At 41.6% G+C, this 23,949-nt stretch overlaps 1 protein-coding gene across 5 annotated transcripts in view; it reads left to right on the top strand.

Annotated features, from left to right (window-relative positions):
* The window catches only part of PLEKHS1 (pleckstrin homology domain containing S1), a 35,782-nt gene that overhangs the window by 11,251 nt on the left and 582 nt on the right, over positions 1-23,949 (top strand). For 3 of the 5 annotated variants that reach the window (XM_089653060.1, XM_089653061.1, XM_089653059.1), the window contains exons 5-19: positions 682-819; positions 3,255-3,321; positions 3,414-3,473; positions 5,206-5,316; positions 6,643-6,708; positions 8,197-8,277; positions 10,396-10,506; positions 11,517-11,591; positions 12,075-12,160; positions 13,680-13,754; positions 16,046-16,171; positions 17,134-17,232; positions 19,513-19,648; positions 21,007-21,118; positions 23,584-23,949. The exon at positions 23,584-23,949 is cut by the window's right edge and continues 582 nt beyond it. In XM_089653060.1, coding sequence (XP_089509186.1) covers positions 682-819; positions 3,255-3,321; positions 3,414-3,473; positions 5,206-5,316; positions 6,643-6,708; positions 8,197-8,277; positions 10,396-10,506; positions 11,517-11,591; positions 12,075-12,160; positions 13,680-13,754; positions 16,046-16,171; positions 17,134-17,232; positions 19,513-19,648; positions 21,007-21,081 — 1,306 coding nt within the window. In that variant the 3' untranslated portion in view covers positions 21,082-21,118; positions 23,584-23,949. The remainder of the gene's footprint in view (positions 1-681; positions 820-3,254; positions 3,322-3,413; positions 3,474-5,205; positions 5,317-6,642; positions 6,709-8,196; positions 8,278-10,395; positions 10,507-11,516; positions 11,592-12,074; positions 12,161-13,679; positions 13,755-16,045; positions 16,172-17,133; positions 17,233-19,512; positions 19,649-21,006; positions 21,119-23,583) is intronic. The other 2 variants (XM_089653063.1, XM_089653062.1) reach the window with 2 other exon arrangements.

The raw sequence follows: 23,949 nt of genomic DNA, 5'->3' as shown, positions 1-23,949 counted from the left end.
AGCCTTGAAGGAGGCCTACCAGGGTAGAATATATCCTTGAAAGAGGCCTCCCAGGGTAGAATTTAGCCTTGAGGGAGGCCTCCCAGGGTACAATATAGCCTTGAAGGAGGCCTCTCAAGGTAGAATGTAGCCTTGAAGGAGGCCTACCAGGGTAGAATATATCCTTGAAAGAGGCCTCCCAGGGTAGAATGTAGCCTTGAGGGAGGCCTCCCTGGGTACAATATAGCCTTGAAGGAGGCCTCTCAAGATAGATTGTAGCTTTGAAGGAGGCCTCCCATGATAGAATGTAGCCTTGAAGGAGGCCTCCCAGGATAGAATGTAGCCTTGAAGGAGGCCTACCAGGGTAGAATGTATCCTTGAAAGAGGCCTCCCAGGATAGAATGTAGCCTTGAAGGAGGCCTCCTAGGGTAGAATGTAGATGAAACTACAGATGATGACCGCATTACATGTCACTTTTTTCCCCAGAGTTTCAGTTTAAGTCTCGTATATGATTCCACTTTACTGGTTTTCTACATCCTACCACAAATATATAGGCTGCATTGCTGCCTCCTGTCTGAAAATGCTATTTTCCTGTCTGTCCTTTTGAACACCAACACTATTAGCAGAAAACAAGTTCTAGTATGTATGTTAGTATGAAAAGTCTCGGGAGATACAATGACTTTTATCCCTTTTGTTCTGCAGCATAAAATCTATAGAGTCAGGATCTGATACAACGGACAAGAATATGGCCACCATCACACGCTTGTTCGAAAGCAGTCCAGAGAATGTTCTCTGCATCAAAACAAACAAAAGAGTCTACTACCTACTGGATGACAATGTGTGAGTTAAATGTGTATTACTGGAGTTTCCTTCCTCTATCTATCTCTCCTCTCCTGAAATACTCGGCACTGCTGGAGGACTCTGCTCCTTCCTCTAACTCTTCTCTCCTGAAATACTCTGCACTGCTGGAGGACTCTGCTCCTTTCTCTATCTATCTCTCCTCTCCTGAAATACTCGGCACTGCTGGGGGACTCTGCTCCTTCCTCTAACTCTTCTCTCCTGAAATACTCGGCACTGCTGGGGGACTCTGCTCCTTCCTCTAACTCTTCTCTCCTGAAATACTCTGCACTGCTGGAGGACTCTGCTCCTTTCTCTATCTATCTCTCCTCTCCTGAAATACTCTGCACTGCTGGAGGACTCTGCTCCTTTCTCTATCTATCTCTCCTCTCCTGAAATACTCTGCACTGCTGGAGGACTCTGCTCCTTTCTCTATCTATCTCTTCTCTCCTGAAATACTCGGCACTGCTGGGGGACTCTGCTCCTTCCTCTATCTATCTCTCCTCTCCTGAAATACTCGGCATTGCTGGGGGACTCTGCTCCTTCCTCTATCTATCTCTCCTCTCCTGAAATACTCGGCATTGCTGGAGGACTCTGCTCCTTCCTCTATCTATCTTTCCTCTCCTGAAATACTCTGCACTGCAGGAGGACTCTGCTCCTTCCTCTATCTATCTCTCCTCTCCTGAAATACTCGGCACTGCTGGAGGACTCTGATCCTTCCTCTATCTAACTCTCCTCTCCTGAAATACTCGGCACTGCTGGAGGACTCTGATCCTTCCTCTATCTAACTCTCCTCTCCTGAAATACTCGGCACTGCTGGAGCATTCTGTTGTATTGTATTGTGCTGTTGATGTATTTATGATAATCTAGAAACAACTGCTCTCCTAACTTAATATATATATTAACAAAAAAAGAAGCAACAATATAAAACATTCAGAAAAGGCCATCTCGTACTGTAAATGTTTTTCATGAACAGAAGGGCCAAGGCCAAAATATCAGTCTCCAAGCTTCTTGCCGAGCTGAATACCATTGTTCTACTCAGAACTGGTTGAACCCGTTAGTGTAACTTTGAGGGATTATTTCCCAGCAGTACATCTCTTAAAATAACAGCGCTTGCAGGAAGAAAAGAGACTCAAAGTGAACCTGTCTCCAACCCATATACGTATTTTTCTTGTGTCTTGATCCAACACTCCTTTACCAATGAGTCATTCCCTCTCACTACCTAGCCAGAGGATTGCGTTATAAGGCACTACTCCAGCTTCAAAATAAAGAGCAATAACCTCCAAATTGGAGGGGTAACAAAAGGCAAGCAGATCAACCTTGTTCATTGGTGGAGTAAGGGGTATACTGTATATCTAAAAAAAATATCTATGTGTGACTTGCGAGCCAAACCTACTAAATTACTTCAATGGATCGCCAACATTTAACACATAACTTCAACTGTGCAAATTAAATGATATACCTATAAATGTAGCGCTCCTTATTACCACAATAACAAAATAATATATCCCTCCTGTGATATAACACACCATAAATTTAAACTAAAGAATCAATTATAACAAGTGACAGTGTTACATAATCAAAATATTGTGACACAAAACAATTTGAAATTTGAAATAATAGTCCCATCAATCAATATAGTCCAATATTAGTGATATAGTGATCATTAATCATCAGTTTGTGACTTTCCGTGAATCCTCCAACTGATAAAGATGTATGCTCACCTCCTTTAATGCCTAAAATTAGGCTATACACACTTGTGGTTCACCCTCCTTGGAACCTGCCAGAATTATTTCTATATAGAATAGTTGTAAGGTCCTTCCTGATGGATTAATGCAGTTATCCTGCAGGGATTGATCCCTCCTTCAGCTGTTTATATATCACCTGCTAATCCTGCTTATTCATTCCTCAGCATGCAAAAAGAAAGTGGAGACATAGTGCTTTATCCTTAAAACATATATTTTATTCCCACAATCCACGTAATTCACACTTACATTTAAAATGTATAAAAAGCGCTCAGTATCATGAAAGCCTGTGCCAGCCACCGAGGCATGTACTTGCCGTCTGCCGTTTGCTCACTCTCCTTACGAGTGACATCGTAGCCCGACCCCTACGCGTTACGCCATAGGTCACGTGGCTTCATCAGGGGGTTGTGATAGAGTAAGGGGTATACTGTATATCTGTCCACTCTGAGATGTTCTAAAGATATAACGTCACTCCTAGCCAGCATATTGACTGATTATTGGTCTTTGAGAGTTCAGTGAAAGATGCTGTCTCAGCTAGCAGTTGGTGGGGGTCTCTAAAAAAAACCTCCATACATGACATGTTTCCAACAGAACTGCATATTGTATCTATATGCGAAGTTGAGAATCCCTTGAAAATGAGTATGCTCCATTCATGCCATCATTTCTGATATCCGTCTGTTTCTTTCCTTTCAGGGAAAACATGAAAAATTGGCAGAATTGTATCACAGACATCTGGGTCAAGATCAACCAAAGAGAAAATGTAAGAAGTGTTAAAACTTATACAATGCACATCACAGCTTTGGATGTTCAACCCTTCGTTCTGATATCACAGATGTACATTTTTATTTTAAGGTGGAAGGACCGCAAATTAGACATGCAGCCCCGGTTGTCCCTCCACCAGAGCCACCTCAGGTAAGGTGCCCCCTTCTAGGAAAGGGAGTGTAAATAAATAAGAATGTTGTAATTCAAGATATTGTGTAATAATTACACGCAGAGACTAGCCAGGTATATCCTTTGAGTTTTCCAACTGTATATTAACTCATGCAGTTGTACTTAAAACAGCTATAAAAGAACATCAAAATGGTTAGACACACACTCAGAGAAGCTTCCGCTCTGCCTCTCCTTCTCACAGGATAAAAGGATGATGGCAGCACAGGTATAGAAGAAGTCCAGTAGATGTTTATTTTTCTCAACAAGAAGGAAGAAGATATAGAAAACGGTTTTGGGAGCTCACCGATCCCCTTTCATCGTTATGCTGGCAATGATTGATGAATGGAGATAATTCTGAACAGGCAGTTTTAGAAAGCCAAGATAAGGTAAAGGCAGTAGAGGTTTTCTATCTGATAGGCAACCCATATTTCTCTTACCAAATTTTTCTTTTCTTCTGTTACCTGTCTAGTAATATCTCCAATCATCAGTCATTTCCAGCATACAAGCCCTAATAAAGGGGATCTCTGAGCCCCTTAACATGTTGGTTGTATCATCTGGCCTCCTCTTGGGATTATAAAACCTTTAGTGGACTCATTCTAGACTTGTAGCGCTCTCATTCTTTGATATACTCTTCAGTATTCTCTGAGACCAAAAACACCAGAGCTGACAAGAGGGCAGCCTTCAAAAGTGGGAGTTGAAGCTTGATTTTATTTACATTTTAGTTCAACGCCTGAACAACATGAGATTAATGCTCACCTCAATTCGTGAACCAACATCGAATAATGCCACTCCAGGCTCTATTCGGTCCTAATCTGGCAACACACACTAAGGAGTGCTGGCTAGGAGGGAGCTCATCTAAGCTCAGTAAACACAAGCATAAAGAAAAGCAAGGGTTCCACAGATGCCGCACATCCTACAAAGCCTGACAGTATCTGTAGAAGAGGCAACCTCAGGCCGGACTCTATCGAGCCACACCACTGATGCATTTCACCCAGCCCATGGGGCTCTTCCCCTATAATTAAGGTTTTGGAGGGTGTCTGTGGGAATTTGTGCCCATTTGTGAGGTCAGGTAGTGATGTTGAATGAGAAGACCTGGCTCACATTCTGCATTTCAATTTTATAGAATGTGTATGTGGTAATTATGCTCATTCTGCCAAGTACTGAGGTTTCACAGCTCTCAGTAGGTGATCCAAGTCATCCCAAGGGTGTTCAGGAAGGTTGAGGTCAGCCAGGGGCGGACTGACCATTTGGAAACTCGGGCACTGCCCGAGGGCCCGGGGTCAGTAGGGAGCCCTATGAGATGCCCCTGGTACCTTTTTCATAGGCTTTTTTGAGTTTGGGCAAGGACACAGGGGCCCCATGATCCCCTATTGCCCGGGGGCCCCATGAGTTGTCAGTCTGCCCCTGAGGTCAGCACTCTGTACAGGCCAATTGAGTTCCTCTATGCCAAACTGGTCAAACCATGTCTTTATGGAGCTGGCTTTGTACACAGGGGCACAGTCATAGTGGAACAGAAAAGGGCCTTCCCAAACTGTTACCACAAGGTTGGATGCCCACAATTGTCTATGTCTTTGTATGTTGTAATAATAACAGTACCTCTGGAAACACCAGAACTCAATCATTTGGAGGTGTGTCCCCATACATTTGGCCATATATCATCCTCAATTTTACCCCACTTGAACTTTTGGTCCAACCCTAGTTTTGTATTTTCCAGGCTAGGTGGCCTAGAGAATTCAGACCCTTGGCAGTCTATCCAGTCCAGAGCCGCCAAGCAGCTGTGCAATTTGTGAGATCTGAGCTATATGAAAAGCAAGCAGTGGTGATGGTAAATGGTGCTTTATTTTGTTATGGCTGCCCTATAATAACGACAGCTTTATTAGGCTTCCGGCGTGCTCAGATTTGTAATTTTCTCCATTAATTTCTAGAGAAAATAGTCAATCAATGAGTAAAATCAGATCGAATGAACTTAATCTGTATCATTAAAAAAACAGCCTGTGAAACGGGGCTTTGCTTGCTTGTGAAATTTACACCAATGTTTGCATTGTTATGAACTCAATTACAGATAGTACAGGTATGGGATCTGTTATTTGTAACCCTCTTATTTGGAGAGCTGGAAAGATCTGGAAAATCATTTCAGCTGTGCCGTGAAGATATCAAATATAGACTTGTCAGCAAGCATTTGCTTCTGAAACCACAAATCTCCCATCTGAACTCTCGGCAGATATAAAAAGACACAAACAATGCAGCTCTGTATTCATCAATATGTCATTTCATGTACTTTTTAAATACTAACCCCTTGGCGCCGGCACTTCCTGGCCCTTTACGGAGTTTGTGATGCCGGGTAGCGGGGCGGGGTTTAGGGTCATGTGACTGCAATGATTGGCTGTCACAGCGGTCACAGGATTGGAAAGCTCTCGATCGCAAGTAGCGATCAGGTCCTTTCCATGAGAAGCCAGTAAATGTGCCAGGGTGCGTGCTCTCAGCACATTTGTTTACATTGGGTAAGCAAATATGCAGCCTCTTGGCCCGCCGAGAGGCGTCTGATTTGCGTATCATCGGTGCCAGGGAGTTAAAAGTATTTGAACTTGATCTCGTAGCAATTCCTCTACACCAAATTCTGGGCTGGGAGAGGTAGAAGCAGCACAAAGAGCCAATCCGTTCATTTACTGTCAAGAAGAATGTTGATAGGAGGGAAGAGCAGTATGACAGAGAGCTGAGCTCATCAGTCTTCTGCTTGTCCTTTCACTGTCCATTCACAAGCTGGAGTGGGTCCAAGATGATACTGGCTATAACCACAGGTTGGCTTATGACAGTGAGTAATACCATTGCCCGTGCACCCGTTTACGTACATTCCCAAGAGCACTGCTGTAGCGAGCCCCTAATGGTGGCAGAACGTTTGATATGCTAGGCTGTATATACATTGGTACAACCAGCTAAATGGAAACATGGTTGTGTAGTTTAATAATGTTGTTAACCCCCTATCTCGCAAACCTTCAGGTGCTCACCCTTCCAAATAATTGATCCCATACCTGAATAACCAGTTGATTTGACAAGAGTCATTAAATACAGCATATCCAATAACGCTTAGCCCACAATAAAATACACTAAAATATGGATTTTTCTAAATATTCTGCGTTTGCTTTCAACACAGGATGAAACTACAAGACCCAAATCGTACCCAGAGGACCATCCCTGCTCCTGCTCACCTCGGCTGGATGTAAGTCCTACATGTAGATGACCCTTATTGGAGTTTCTCTGAACACAAAATGTTATTATTAATATCCAGCCCCAGATCACTTTAACTCTGCTGGGTTTTCATGAAATCATGATCTAGAAAAAGTTACTAAACAATTCTGCTCCCTTGGCTGGAGACATTGCGGAACTGTAATAAAGGGATAGTTGCGTGCAGCACACACTTCTGTTTTACAAGATGAATTTCAGGCAGACTGATAAATGCACAAGTGAAATACATAGATGGGAGTTGTTTTATCTGTCCAACTATTTGTCTATCCAGTCTTGAGAGTCACACAGTTCTGCCATACAGCCAAGCTGGGACAAGGTCATCTAGAGCCAAGGGCGAACATGCCAATATGCACTCCCTCCAAGATGTATGAGCATTATGTGTCAGCAAAAATCCCCCCCTGGCTATAAAAAAAAAATTGAGCACTAATCTGCATGCTTGCCCCCTACGCATAAATTCCCTCTCCTCCTAGTACATATTGACCCCCCCTGCTGAAATCCCCTCTTCTAACACAAATCTTTGCCCTCATCCCCTTAGAACACATATCCCCTCCCCCCACAAAATCACCCCTTCTTAGCACAAATCCTCCCTCCCCCAAAATTTTCCCTCCCAGCACAAATACCTCCTGATCATCCTTAATAACACAATCCCTCCCCCCACTATATCACCTCTTCTAGCACAATCCCCACAAATCCCCCCTCCTAGCATAAATCCTTTTCCCCATCGCCCCTCAAATCACGAATCCCCCTAAATCACGACTCCTAGCATCCTCCCTAAATTTCTCCACCTAGAACAATTCTTACCCCCTGCCACCCCCAAAATTCCCCCTCCTAACACAAATCCCCTCCCTCTCCATCTTCTCACAACCCCCCCCCCACCTCACATGATACCACAGTGCCCAGGACAGCCACCCCTCCTGCCCACTCCCTGCATACAGCACAGCCTTGTCTGTCAGGATCGCAGACCTGTTTTTTCTCTGCTGCAGTTAAGCAACAATTGTAGGTCTTGGGCCTCCCCCCAGCCTATGATAAGAAACCAAAGGAGAAGTAGCAGACTGATGTGCTTATCTCACTGTCACTCTGCTTTCTTCACCTATCAGCATGTTCCTTGTTAGTTTTATCGTTGTTTTTGTTGGGCTATGTGCTAGCAGGAACTGGGGTTCCACCATAGGCTGGCCATACATTATACAATTTTCTTGAGATTTTTGGTTTAGATTTACCAAAAACCATATAATATGAGGTCAAACCTAAACAACACTTTCAATTGTATCCAGTTAGGCGGGATCTTGCACTACCTAGTTGAAGGTAAATCTAAAGGAAATTGGGCAGAAATTGGACAGAAAATTGTATAGTGCATGGCCAGCCTTAGTCAACATTTTATAATTGAAAAGTTGAACAGTGACTTCATTAAATATGTACAAAGTATGTAAATGGCAAATATATAAATACATATATTTGTATTCAGACACAGGATAGACAGCGATCTCACACTGATCCAGATCCAAAGAAAGAATTTCCAGACTTGAGGCCTATCAATCCTTTGACGGTAAGAATACCAGAAAATGTTCTCCTTTTATTTTATCCCTCTTGTATTGAACTGTATTGTTGCTGTATTGTCTCCTGTTATATTGTAAAGCGCTGAGCAAACTGTTGGCGCTATATAAATCCTGTATAATAATAATAATAATATAAATCCTGTATAATAATAATATAAATCCTGTATAATAATAATAATATAAATCCTGTATAATAATAATAATATAAATCCTGTATAATAATATTAATAATATAAATCCTGTATTATAATAATAATAATTATCCCCATGTCAGCTTCTTCAGAGCAGGAAAGAGACTATACCAGGGGTCTCCACACTTTCTAAGCAAAGGGCCAGTTTACTTTCTTTCAGGCTTTGGAGGGGGCTGGACTGTGGCCAGTTGGAGTAGAAAATGTGGGCATACGTGGGCATAAACCATACCCCATCATTGGTTTTAATTAGGGGAATAAGGCCCCATTGTTGGTATCCATGGGAAGAATAGCACCATTGATAGTGTCACTGCTGCCCATCAGGTTCCGGAACGGTATTTAGGTGTCGTGTGTCGCGCGATTTTCTTTGTGCAATCGCAGTGCATGTGTCACATGGAAAAACGTGCTGCGATCGCAGCAAAAATGCCCTGCATTTTCTGGTGCCATTGAAATCAATGGCACCTGGACACGCGATCCCGCATTTTCACATTGTCACAGTGCGTTTTTAAATTGCGGCGATTGTGCGTGCAATTTGAAACACCCTAGTGTGAATGAAGCCTAATTTTCAAGTCCAGACACAAGTTTATTGCAATGATAGATCATTTACAAAAGCCGATTTATGGGGGCTGTACTCCTTAGGACTAAAATGTAACATAAATTATTCAACATAACATAACGATTAATTATTTTGATCTTGCTATTTTTTTGTAGCATAAATTATTAAACAAAAGTAAAGTATTTATTATTTTGTAAGTTTGTAACATATATCAATCAATATTATCAATAATATTTTATCAATTATCACTTATCAATCAATAATATTTTTATGTTCCTATATAGTCCTGGTGAAGGGAGCAGAGTAGTGTTCCTGAAACGAGTTGGCTTTGTAAACATTTTTTCTTTGGAATAAATGTGTATCTGGACTTTGGTATCACAGTCTGGCACTTCAATTTCAGATGCACTCAGACTTTTATTGCTGAGAAGAGTCACCTTCTCCTTTTTTCCTGGTGGCCACTGTTAGTGGGACAGAAAGTGATGGCAAATATAAAATGTTACAGTTGTCACCAGAACAGGAAAAGCGGGGAAATATTCTAATGGGAACACCCCTTCTAGTGGCAAATGCCTAAGGGAGGATTATCTCTCCCTTGGGAGAGATTTCTTCTCACTTCCAGTTGTATCTACAGGACATGAATTTAAAGGATATCTCCACAATGGGATATAGATGGCAAAGAATAAAATGGCAAGGATTTAAACCTTATCCTACTCTATCCAAAATGAAAAATAATAATTAAATGCAAAATTGATCCTAAATCGTGTCAACAATACTAAATTATATAAGGGGCACTGCTTGTACTTTAAAATGCAAGAGAAACAAAATGTATTAAATATCAAAAATTGATTTGTTATTGTTACTAGCAGTCTCAGTCCTGATCTACTCTTTCTCATCTTATATCCTCATTCAAAGCAGAATTACAGTTTCTAAACCCCAGGTACCTAAATAGTGGCCCTGGGGTCACACATGGCCCTCTGACACTTACTGTGTGGTACTTGGGCCCCTGCAGAGAATGATTTGTCTTGATGCTTACTGAAACCAGTGAGCAAAAAATATTCTTTAGATTGGCCTTAAACTGGTAAATGGTTTGGTTTATTTTTTTATGTGTTTTTTTCCTCTTTTATAATGAATTTTGTTGAAAGAAATATCGAAGGGAGCAAAAATATGTAAGCATTGAATTGTAAATGGGTAGTTAATAACAGGTGGTATCCTCCACCCCTCTTTGAAAATCCCTTCACTGACTTCCCATTGCCTAATAATTTGAATTCAAAATATTAACAAAAATATTCAAAATTGTCTGTTTTATAAACCTGCTTTACATACTGAAAAAATATTCAGGACAATATTTTGTGTTGTCTGTTGTCTAGACACTGCCCAAGATACCTATAGAACGTAAGAGATCTCATACATATACTGACGCCACACCAGCCGGGAACCCCCTAAAGAGCGAGTTTAGAAGATTGTCCCTGTCAGATCAGGTAATTTACGTTAACCAGATAGAAACAACTAACTGAGTAACATTTAGTTTGCTGATACACTGTAAATCATTAACAATTACTATTTTATATATAAAATGCCTTTTAACCTCTTTTTATCCTTGGTTTCATCTTGATGCTTTTCTCACTGCAAATGGAGTTCAGGTGTTTTCAGTGCAGGGTTCTGTTAATACCACAACATACAAAGTCATTTTAGACAAACTGTGCGCTTCCAACCTTGTGGTAACAGTTTGGTGAAGGCTCTTTTCTGTTCCACCATGACTGTTCCCCTGTGTACACAGCCAGCTCCATAAAGACATGGTTTGACCAGTTTGGTGTGATGTTGGATGAGAAGGCCTAGTTTGCAATTGGTGTTCCAAATCACCACAAACATGTTCAGTACGATTTTAAATCAGGTCACTCAAGTTCCTCTACACCAATACGGTCAATGCATGTCTTTATTGAGCTGGCTTTGCCAGCCTATGCTCTTCTGGGAAGACTTTCTACAAGAATGTAGAATATGTCTGTGGGAATTTGTGCCCATTTTACCAGAAGGGCATTTGTCAGTATTGAGGTTGCACAGCTCTCAGTTGGCGTTCCAAGTCATTCCAAAGGTGTCCAGTAGAGTTGAGGTCAGGATTCCATGCAGGCAACTCAGGCTCCTCCACACCAAACTTTGATCAAACCATTTCTTTATGGAGCTGGCTTGCGCACAGTCATACAGGAACAGAAAAGGGTCTTCTCCAAACAGTTTCCACAAGGTTGGAAGTTCACAACATTCTAAAATGTCTCTGTATGCTGTAGTATTGACAATAACCTCTACTGAAAACACCGGAACTCCATCATTTGCAGGGAGGTCCACATATTTTATGGCCATAGAGTAGGTGTGGTGGTCAGGTGTCCACAATCCTTCAACCATAAATTTATAATTGAGTTTGACCTTTTATAAATAAGCCCCTTAAGAGTGATATTCTGGCCTTTGTTATAGTAAGCCTTTTTAAATTGTGTTACAGCATGAGACAAGCAGCACAGATACGGCTTACTACAGCGACTCAGACATCTATGATGTACCCAAATCAATGGTTGAGGTAAGACCACTGTTTTGCTTCTTGTATAAATTAACCTATATACAGTATGAGATATCCAAGTTCGGCCATAATAAACAATGAACTCTCCTAATTCTCAGTGCAAACATATCATGAATACAACTTTAACACTTTACAACAAGGTCTTATTGCAAACAATTCATGGAACACCGAGCTGGTGTTGAGAATTTAGCAATTGGTGTCCAATGTTCTGCTGTTTTCACAAAACTTTGTGGCACAGCTGTATAAATCGCTTGTTTACTACTGCTCATACCTAGATCAATAATAAATTGCTACATGTATGGCCACCATTAGAGAGATATCACACAAAAGTAGATTGCAGATTCTTAGAAAGAGAAAAAATTCCCACCATGTACAACTGGTTTGAGGGGGTGTGTGACAACTAACTGCAGCATCCTGCATTTAATGACTGTATTAAATGTAATGAGCTCACTTTTTTAAACAGTATATTTCTGCTTTTTGTAGTTTAAACACATATCGCTGGATTCTACTGAAGAGGAGGAAAGCTTTGATTCCCCAGATGAGAACACGTATGAGTTAATGTATTCAGTGTAAGCATGACTTTGTATCTTTGGTGCCGAGAAAAGGGCTGACAAATGCAAAAAGATTTGTATTTTTTTAAATATAAAGAGGAACTGTATTTTGTTTTTAGGGAGTGTATGCTTTAAGGTTGTATATTTTATTTTAGGGAGTGTTATTATCCCAACATTATTTAAACATAACTTTTACATCTTTACTTTCCAGCTGCTTAATATTGACATCACTGTAATTGATATATAACTCCAAAATCGAGTGATCGTCTATATATCAGGGATAGAATTCTTGTTTAAAGTGACATTGTCACAAAAGAAGTATGTTGGCTGCCATTGAGTCACAAAGCCAGGATAAGCAAGATGTGTCAGAATTCCATTTCTCTATACTTATTCCTGGCAGGGACTCATGTACACTGCAGCTGCTAAACTCACATTTAGGAGCTGTTCTGCATTTTTTTCAGCAGCCCCTGAACTCTCCCTAATGTTTTCCAATGTGTCCATGTACACATCATCGTTTACAGGCAGTTGAGTTTACAGTCGTTTTTTTGAACGCAACAAACTTGCGTTCAGACATCAAATTTATCAGCGTTTCAAAAGCAAAACGCTTGTAAACGTGGCATTTCGCGTTTATAAGCGTTTGTGTTTGAATTTTTTTTTAACTCTTCCGGTTCCTAATGCTGTCCAGAGCCTTTTTTCATCATGAAAAATGCATGCAAAGAGTTTTCAAGGTGCTTAGATGGAAAAAACACTGAACACAGGATGTTCCTACCAAGCTTGTTATACATTGTAATGACCAATTCACACCTCAGACCTCTCCCACCCTTGGTAACAAAAGATATGATAATGACCATTCACACCTAAAATTCCTCATGAAGACCCCCTGCCAGGTGACCTTAATGACTCCCTCCACCAGACACCTTCCCACCCTTGGAAACAAAAGAAATGTTCATGAGCAACTCACACCTAACTATCTCAGCACATACTGCTGTCTCTGCTTCTACTCTCTGTATTTCTCTGAAACATTCTGAAATAGTTAATAATTTACCACTTTCAGTGTATTCTGGGCATTTGGGAGGTTCTCCTGTGCTTATCTTTAAAAAACGCTTCTAAAAGCAAACGCGTTAGGCAAATGCGGCTAAACAGATGGTTTTTAACCTAAGTTTTCCAGCAGTCCGTTTCCATCGTTCAGAAATGTCCCGTGTACATGGGGCCTAACTCCAAAGCCTCAACATGGAGGCCAGGGAAATACCATTCCTAAAAAAACACAGTTCAGCAATGGCAACCTCCATAAGACTTTTTAAAAACGATGGACTTTTGAAATTTATTTTTTACTACAATTTTTTTTATCTGTTCAGACGATTGTTCCCCTTCAAGAGTGGTCAACTGGTCAATGTTTGCTAGGGTCACATAAATGTGTATATAAACTAGTGTTTATCCATATGATTGGCAGGAAAAGCTGAGCGAGGAATTTGTGATTTTGGAGCCTAAACGAAGTTCTTAATGGGAGATAATAGGCAATTTTTTTCTTTCTTTACAGAGACCTTTTGGAGACAAATAATGGGGACTCCACAAGCCAAACGCAAAACCCCCTCGACGCACAGCAGACCTTATGGTAAGAAAAAAATAGAGCACAGGATGGTGGGGAAATTTAGTATACAAATTAGACAGCAAGATGTAAATTCGTCTAGAAAATAATATGCCTCCAACATCCAAGCACCTGACATCTTCCCAGACATGTACGCGATATCACACTCAATTCTTAAATAAGCCCCCAAAATCTGACACTATGCACATATGTGGCTTAAAGAAGGATCTATCACAGCAATGGGCAAACTACGGCCCGCGGGCCGTATACGGCCCGGCGGACCTTTTAATCCGGCCCGGCGGACCTTTTAATCCGGCCCGCGGAGTGATACTGTCAGGATGGCTGTCAGGATGTGTGTAGGCGGGGCAGCGTGACGAACGTGAGAGGAGCTAGGCTCCTCTCACAGTCCGCCCTGAAGACCGGAACGGCGCGGGAACACGGCGAGAGGAACGCGCGGAGCAAAAGTAAGTGAATTGAATTACTATAGGGGGGATGAATTACTATAGGGGGGATGAATTACTATAGGGGGGATGAATTACTATAGGGGGGATGAATTACTATAGGGGGGATGAATTACTATGCTTACTATGGGGGAATATTACTATACTTACTATGGATGACACATACACATCATTCATCTACTCTTGGTCCGGCCCCCGGGTCCAATATATGAACCCATTGCGGCCCTCAAGTCAAAAAGTTTGCCCACCCCTGATCTATCATTTACATTTTTTACAGTTTTGTTCTTTGTACTTTGTCCTGAGACAAGCAATGGCAAGAACAATGCAGAGGCTGACATGTCCCCACTCCTTCTGTATTTCTGTTGTCATTGTTTGTCTCAGGAAAATGCTCACAGCGGAGACATGCTACAGCAATGAATCAGCTGCCTCATAGCAATGGTTGGATTGAACGCAGAAGGTTGGATCTCATAACAAGGGTTGGAGAGCACATAGAAACTTGAGACAAATTGCTACATGTACTTTATAACATAGGGGGACAGAACTGAAAAAATTTAAATGAAAGATCTTCTTAAAGGAGGGTCCGATTACTGCAATGGAATATTTTCTGGCCCTTGCAAACGCCAATAGAGGTATTTGAAACCTAATATTGCAATACACATGGACATAAAAAAATTGTCTAACACCAGCCAGCAAAGAGGTTTGATTACTGCCTATTTGTAACAGAACAAAAAAACAACATACATATCTCAGTTGTCCATATCTCATATAAGTGAAAGCCATACTCTCAGGCCAAGATTTCTCCAGAAAATGTGGTCCTGATCTAATAGATTTTCAGAACTCTGCTGTGTTGTAGGGAAGTGCATTCTCTCTGGATTGAGCAGCGTTCACGTAATGAGCACAGTTCAGTCCTGGAGTACTGTCAGCCCAGCCTGCATTATAATGCACCCCCTCGGGGGGTGTAAATGACAGGCTGAGCTCACAGGAAATGGGCATATTGATGCAAAGAGGACTGCTGGCATCAGAACATGTAGACAGTAAGTAGGACCCAGCAGGGGATGGGGGGACTAAGTAAAAAAAATTGAGTTGTACGTCAAGGGAATTGAGAAAAACTGTCCCTATTTACCAGCCAGCTGGTACTGAAGAGCCCTAAGAAAGAGTCCTGGGGCCATCCTAAAAGATTCTGACATTTGAAATCAGAATTTTGTACTGCATTTAAAAGTCTGAATTCTGATATTGAAATTCAGAATTCAAAAATTAAAAGTCATCTGAGATTAAAGTATCCCAGCCAGCCAATATAGAAGAGCCCTGCGAAAGAGCCCTGGGGCCATCCTAAAAGAAAATTATGAAACATAATTCTGACTTTTAAAGTCAGAATTCTGTACTGCATTTAAAATTCAGAATTCTGATACTGAAAGACAGAATTCTAAGACTAAAAGTCAGAATTTCATATTGCATTTACAAAAATAAAAAGTCAGAACTCTGATATTAAAAATCAGAATTCTAAGAGTAAATGTCCTAAATCTAAGATTAAAGTCTCCCATACAAATGGTATAGAAAAGCCTTACAAAAGAGCCCTGGGGCCATCATAATAGAAATTAATGAAACAAAATTATGGCTTTTAAAGTCAGAATTCCATATTGCAATTTGTTTTAAAAAAAAGTCAGAATTCTGATATTGAAAATCAAAATTCTAAGATGAAAAGTCAGAACACTGTTGATCTCACCAGCCAGCTTTCTCTTCCTGACTTGACCTGCTCAAATCTACCATAATAATACTCTTCCTCCCATATGTCCCATAGCCTGTAGAGTACAGTTCTAGCTCCTGGGAATGTAACTCATGTACACGTTTCCTTTACAGTGCCCAGGAGCAGAACAAACACTGTCCTCCAAAACCGCCCCGGAACGCCAAAAGTATAGACCCAGACAGGTTCCCAAAACTGCAGGGAAGTCGGCTGAAGAAAGCTTACATTCTGAAATTGATGTAGTAAGTACATTCTCTAGAGCTGGCATAACTCTTCATAGAATAATGGACAGTGTTGCTCATTGTTAAAATATGTCTAAGGCTCCATGTGTTTGGAAAACACTTCTGAACGATGGAAACTGACTGCTGGAAAACAGAGGTTAAAAACCGTCTGTTTAGCAGCGTTTGCATACCGCGTTTATGCGCGTTTGCATTTAGATGCGTTTTTTAAAGATAACATCAGGAGACCTTCCAAAATGCCCAGAATGCACTGGAAAATAGTAAAAAATTAACTATTTCAGACATTTTGAGAGAAACAGAGAGAGCAGAAGCAGAGGGAGCAGTATGTGTTGAGATGACCTGTCTTTTCTGGTTGTATTCACTATGGATTCCATCATGAGCATAATGCGGCACGTGCTACCATTTTTCCCTTCACGCAAAACCTGGAACTGACTGCGCTGTTGTGATAGGTCCATGGAAAACGCTTTGCATGCATTTCTGATGATGAAAAAAGGCTCTGGACAGCATCTGGACATGGAACAGTTAAAAAACGGTTCTAAACGCAAACGCTTATAAATGCGGTCAGCTGTGTTTACACACATTTACAAGCGTTTGGAACGCTGATAAAATCTACTCCTGAACGCAAGTTTGGTGCGTTCAAATAAATGACTGTAAACTCAACTGCCTGTAAACAACGATGTGTACATGGACACATAGGAAAACATTAGGGAGAGTTCAGGGGCTGCTGAAAAAAAACACAGAAAAGCTCCTGAACGTCAGTTTATCAGCTGCAGTGTACATGAACCCTAAAGCCAATAAGTAGGGCAGTAATGAAGTTTATGTATTTAAAAATATACACATTATAGTTGTTGGATTTTAATATTTATCTGCTTTATGAGGACGGCTGAGTTTCAGAATCTGGGACTTGGGTCTAAGTGACGGACAAACACAATTTGTTAACCAATTTGTTTTAATTTTTTTTTTAGTGAACAAGGTTCTTTGGATTATGTGAAAATAAATCTTACCATCGCAACAGCTCACCTACAGAAATACCTCGATCTTCAGGAGGTCGGAGAACGCTTGTGGTAAGGACCGCATTCCGAGACTAGAGGCTACATGATGTTTATGTTATCTTTGTCCCCTTATTGTCTGTTATTTTCTTTTTTTTGGCCAAGTGTCCACTTGCTCAAACGTGATTCTCCAGTTATAGTTGGGCTCTACCACCCCCTGGGTTATCACATCTATTTGCACTCTAATAGGGAGATCTCCCTGCCATCATTTCTGACTCCATTCCCACAGACATTTAGGTGTTACAGTCCTTCCTGTTATATACTAAATATTATCATCATAGAACCCCTCATAATTGCTGCTAACATCTCACAACCAGATGAGCTCATCTCTTTCACTTGGTTCCAGGGGCAGACTGACAACTCATGGGGCCCCCGGGCAATAGGGGATCATGGGGCCCCCGTGTTCTTGCCCAAACTCAAAAAAGCCTATGAAAAAGGTACCAGGGGCATTTCATGGGGCCCCCTGACCCTGGACCCTTGGGCAGTGCCCGAGTTTCCAAATGGTCAGTCCGCCCCTGCTTGGTTCTCTCCTTCTATCAGCATGGCCCTTGTTAGCATATTAGCACTGTAGCAGGGGCGGACTGACAACTCATGGGGCTCCCGGGCAATAGGGGATCATGGGGCCCCTGTGTCCTTGCCCAAACTCAAAAAAGCCTATGAAAAAGGTACCAGGGGCATCTCATGGGGCCCCCTACTGACCCCGGGCCCTCGGGCAGTGCCCGAGTTTCCAAATGGTCAGTCCGCCCCTGCACTGTAGTACAACTCATTAGCTACTTGTGCTGCTTCTCCATGCCCCAATATGAGCTCTGCTGTACAAGAATTGCAAGAGGATAATGCCAGCTGTAAAGCAGAACTTCGGGCAGATATGAAAAATTAATGCAGCTCTGTATTCATTAATAAACCATTAAATGTATCATACACATAAAACAGAAAAAGTATGGCGCTATAATTAAAAAACTGAAATAAAATAAAAGTGAAAAGTCCAATGATTTCCAGCAAAATTAAAATTCTCTCATGACAAATATAAATCCCAAAAAACCGCCATGGGAGTCCACCATCACCAGCACCTCAGAAAATACGGCCTCTTACCAGACTGGAATGATCCCACAATTAAAAGCGTAGTACGGATATCAAATTAGGATGACAAACTCAGACACTTTTGACTCTGGAAGGATAAGCTGATCTCCAAGTGTTGGATGTAGATAGACGCCTATTGGATCCCTGTCAATGGAATCCCAAATCAAGGCATTAACTCCCGTCCGATATTCCAGGTAATTTGCCAAATATAGACCTAAAACAATGAATTATACTCAAAGAAGACAAAATCATCCAAAATTCAAAAGAATCCTCATAGTGTAGTATAATTAGAAGGATTTATTGCCTTACAACGTACATCAAAAGATGATTAAAACAGCATGTCACCATATAACCAAATGGTATGTTTCTAACCAACAAGATGGCCGCCACGTTACAGTACAAGCTGACGTCACGCGCTCTGACTCCTGCCAACGCGTTTCATCGTCTGTGACGTCTTCAGGGGAACATACACATACCATATACAATGGATCCTTGTGCTGCTTCTCCCTGGTGCAGTTTAAGCTCCCCTGTAAAGGCATTGCAAGAAGCTGATACCAGATATAAAAGCCGGCCTCTAGGAAGATCTAAAAATACAAATGAAGGTTGTTCTATAGGCATTCTCTGCATTAAAGTAAAAAAAAATCCACCATCTGTGCCTCACCCACACCCTTACCTGGCACCACTCACGCCCCAGTGCTGTCCCTGCTGACAGCCCTGTTCTCCTCTCTTCCTGCATTCACAGGCTTTACCGACAGCAGTGGCAGCTATTGCTAGTGTCAGTCAAGTCCAGTGAGGTGGGAAAAGGGGTGGGGCCAAGCTGCACTGTGTGCGTCTATGGACGCACACAGCCCAGCTTGGGAGAGTGCCCGCACAAAGAGGAACAACAGACAGCGCCGGTAGTGGCCCCCAGAAGAGGAGGTTCGGAGGGCCACTCTGTGCAAAACCATTGCACAGAACAGATAAGTATAAAATGTTTGTTTTTTTTTTAAATGTAGTTTTACAATAATTTTAATTAGCTTTGTATTTATTTAATGAGCTTTGTATTCATTGATCGATTGAGAGAGAGAGAGAGAGAGAGAGAGAGAGAGAGAGAGACAGAGAATATATATATGAACAATGAATACTGTATATACAGTATGCATATATAGTATAGTAGATCATACACAGTATATGTGTAGAAATGTAATCACTTCAAATTTTCTATCCCTTCTTCAACAGTGTGAGTAAGTGGAAGGGTCCTGTAGAAATCGGCTGTATGTTCCACCACGGTGATCACATCAACGAACTTAATGGGTTCCGACCTGAAAGCAAAGAGTTCTTTTTTCAGTTGCTGGACCACTTCACAAGAGACAAGGTAATCACTTTGTAGAGACGCACATATTAGGAATTCCTAGGATACCTGGGAGTTTTGGGTGTTCCTTTGTATGTTCTAGTTCCCTATAAAAGAATAAAAATTCAGTAGGGATGGTGAGGAACCTCCTCATTATGGGCACAGCAGGTGTGCAGACCCAGGAACCTTAGCACAGGGATGATGGGAACCCGTCATAATGGGTACAGCAGGTGTGCAGACCTGGGAATGCAGTACAAGGATGGTGGGAGCGCTTCATAATGGGCACAGCAGGTATGCAGACCTGGGGACTTAGTACAGGGATGGTGGGAACCCCTCAAAATGGACATAGTGGATATATAGACATAGGAATTCAGTACAGGGATGATGGGAACCCCTCTTAATGGGCACAGCAGGTGTGTAGACCTGGGAACTCAGTACAGGGATGGTGGAAACCCCTCAAAATTGACATAGTAGATGTACAGACCTAGGAATTCAGTACAGGAATGATGGGAAACCCTGTTAATGGACACAGCAGGGAAGCAGACCCAGGAACTCAGCACAGAGATGGTGGAAACCCCTCATAATGGGCACAGCAGGGGTGCAGACCTGGGAACTCAGTACAGGGATGGTGGGAACCCCTCAAAATGGACATAGTGGATATATAGACATAGGAATTCAGTACAGGGATGATGGGAACCCTTCTTAATGGGCACAGCAGGGGAGCAGACCCAGGAACCCAGCACAGAGATAGTGGGAACCCCTCATAATGGGTACAGCAGGGGTGCAGACCTGGGAACTCAGTACATGGATGGTGGGAACCCCTCAAATGGACATAGTGGATGTATAGACCTAGGAATTCAGTACAGGGATGATGGGAACCCCTCTTAATGGGCACAGCAGGTGTACAGACCTGGGAACTCAGTACAGGGATGGTGGGAACCCCTCAAAATGGACACAGTGGATGTACAGACCTAGGAATTCAGTACAGGGATCATGGGAACCCCTCTTAATGGGCACAGCAGGGGAGCAGACCCAGGAACTCGGCACATAGATGGAAGGAACCCCTCTTAATGGGCACAGCAGGGGAGCAGACCTGGGAACTCAGTGCAGGGATGGTGGGAATCCCTCATAATCGGCATGGAAGATGTACAGACCTGGGAACTCAGCTTCGGGATGGTGTTAACCCCTTACAGGAAGGGTGCCAGGCCCTTATAATAGGCACAGCAACTGTGCAGGCCCAGGAAAACAAGGCAACGATGGTGGGAACCTGTCATAATGGGTCACGCAGGTGTGCAGACATGGGATCCTTAGGAAGTTTAAAGGATTTATGTTGTTCTCTAGCAAGTAATAAAAGATCACATGTTGTGTCTTACTACCTGTAGGTGAACCTGGTGGTGACTCGTAATAAGAAAGCTGGAGTCTTCCACTTAGAGGGCTGTAACTGCGGAACGTCATGAGAGGAACGCCACCAGGAGGGGGAAAGGAGCACATAAGGTATTTACTAAATGTCTAAACTTTTCCAACTAAAAAAAAAAAATATAAAAAGTCTTGACCAGATGAACCGGAAAACTCACCAGTGAATCTTCTATAGCAATTTCCCTTCATATGCCAGGTATTTCATGCCTACATTCCCCTGATTTATAATGGGGTAAATGTGGACCAGACTGATGTGGACAGCCAGTGAATGCCACCTTACAGCTGACCGCAATTAGAATTTGATAGAGCAATCAATCTTTCAATTCCATTTTTTTTTTTAAATTCCGAACAATTGAAGAAATAAAATGATGGCTTTGATTGAACACAAGGAGATGGGTTCAAAATTTCCCAGATCAAAAACAGCGATAAAAAATCCAATGCACTCTCAACAAAACCACCTTAGTTTTCTTACAGTTTCAATTAAATTTTTAGTTCAATCTTTCAGACTAATTTTAGGCCGTCAACGTATTTCTCATTTTTGGTTTTACAATTGTCCGATTTCTGGTGGTGGGTCGTTTTTGGTGATTTACTTGCAATTGTGTTTGCAATTCCTGGTGAATAAAAATTGTTTAAAATAACAAAAAATTTAGATTTAGGTCACACAGGCAGCTGTGGAGGGGGGGATATTAAAAACATTTTTACCACTCCTGAATTCCCAGGTCGAAATATAAATGTTATAAAATATAAAACATCAAAACAGCGCAAATAAAAATAAATAATAAAACATATCCAGTGAAAAATTAAGACATGAAAATATTATAAATTAAATAAATTAAGTCCCACTTCAAATCACTAAAGTGAAAAATAGAATTGAAAAAGTCCTTCTCCAGTCCTTTTCAATTCTATTTTTCACTTTAGTGATTTGAAGTAGGATTTATTTATTTAATTTATAATATTTTCATGTTGTCTTTTAATTTTTCACTGGATATGTGTTTTATTATTTATTTTTGTTTGCGCTGTTTTGATGTTTTATATTTTATTTTTTTTGGTGTTTACACTAATGAGCAGCAGCATTTATTTAGTAATTAATTCACGTTTTTTTGGCGCTGGTGATTTTTTGTATATACAAATATAAATGTTGGCTACTCAGGTGAGATCACTTTGTGACAGCCATGATGCTTCACTTTGCAGTGCAGAAATTTTAACTTGGCATATCAACTCTGACAGCCAATAGGACTGCACTGCAACCATATGCAGGGGCGGACTGACCATTTGGAAACTCGGGCACTGCCTGAGGGCCCGGGGTCAGTAGGGGGCCCCATGAGATGCCCCTGGTAACTTTTTCATAGGCTTTTTTGAGTTTGAGCAAGGACACAGGGGCCCCATGATCCCCTATTGCCCGGGGGCCCTATAAGTTGTCAGTCCGCCCCTGACCATATGCCAAATATGGCTTTGAGGTAGCAAAAAGACAAAAAACAAAAAAAAAACTATTCAGGAGGCATCACTATCATCTCCTGAATCTCTGCAAACTGAGGTCTGGAAAGTGATCTACTGTGGATTCCTTTTCAGAGGGCAGTAAAGTCTGCCACCCGTTTGATAGAAGACTGGGGTCACATCAATGCAGCTTTGCAATCACGCTACTTCTTTACAATTTCAAAGTCGCAGATCAGTGCGATTTGCCCCTCCGATTTCATTGTGGCTTGCAACTTCATTTAACAGAAGTCTATGCAAATCGCATTGAAATCCCAACAAAGTAGTGAAGGAACATTTATCAAAGTTTCAGTGATTTGAATAGTTCCATTGCAGGCAATGGGGTGTGACTTGTCATGTGCTTCTGAACTGTCAAATCACATGATAAGTTGCATCGGTGTGACCCAGGGCTTACAATGGGTTATAACATTAAATTATAACCCAGCAGGCACATTTTCCTGTTGGAGCTGTCCATAGTTTTAGCACTAGAAGGGATAAAATGATTGCCCCCCCCCCCCCCCCTCTCTGACCTAACTGAGCTCCCAAGTTGGAACATTTTTATCAGTGAATAGTATGGTAGGGCAGGAGACCTGATTTTTTTCTGACACAGTTTAATAACACATATAGGTCTTTTTCCTCCCCCACCCTGTGATTGGACAGTGAAATGCGGAGCAGCAGACTGATAGGCTCGTCGCTCTGTCACACTGCCTTCTCCTCCTATCAGCATGCCCCTGCATTTGAGCACCACAGCTGCTTGCTTGTCCTGCGTCTTCATCTTCCAGTTTCTGCTGTACAGGAGCTAATAAGTAAAATTCTGGTTCTTACACTCATTTAAAAAAAGAACATTTAATAATGTCTTAACTATAAAGCTACATTAATTTGAGTCTTTTATACCTGCCTGGAGATCAGCTTTAAAGGGTCAATCACTCCAGAACGTAAATTGTACTTTTTTGGCACATACTAGTGAGTTAAACCACCGCTAGAGGTTCTTTGTATTTCTCTTTGCACCCGCCACATTGATGAAATGCATGAAGTCTGCACATCCATATTCATTGACTGCTTTTATTTTTCAGATATCTGTCCATAGGCATGGAGCTGGACCTCTCACAAGGACAGCGGGTCAATTCTGCTCTGGACTGTGAATGTTTTGCTGAGCAGAGAACTTAATTCTTATAAATACAGTATAGTATACATATACTATACACAAGCGACCATTCCACATATTGCAGGGAATGGTTCATGTAAGGTCAGTTGTACAGGCCGATCCGTGCTGTGATTGAGGGACCTACGTGATGTCACGTTCCAGGGACGTGGATACCACAGTCTACGTACAGGGCTACTCTGTCATTGCAAGTACATACATATGTATGATCTACAGAAGTGTTTATATGATGACATTCTTTTTATTATATTTAATATATATATTACATTATATTAAG

Source organism: Staurois parvus, unplaced genomic scaffold (genome assembly GCF_062004578.1).
Source record: "Staurois parvus isolate SC_StPar_1 unplaced genomic scaffold, SC_StPar_1.0 ptg000697l, whole genome shotgun sequence".
Lineage (NCBI taxonomy): Eukaryota > Metazoa > Chordata > Amphibia > Anura > Ranidae > Staurois > Staurois parvus.
The sequence above is the reverse complement of the archived record's forward strand: the minus strand, read 5'-3'. Positions and strand labels throughout refer to the sequence as shown.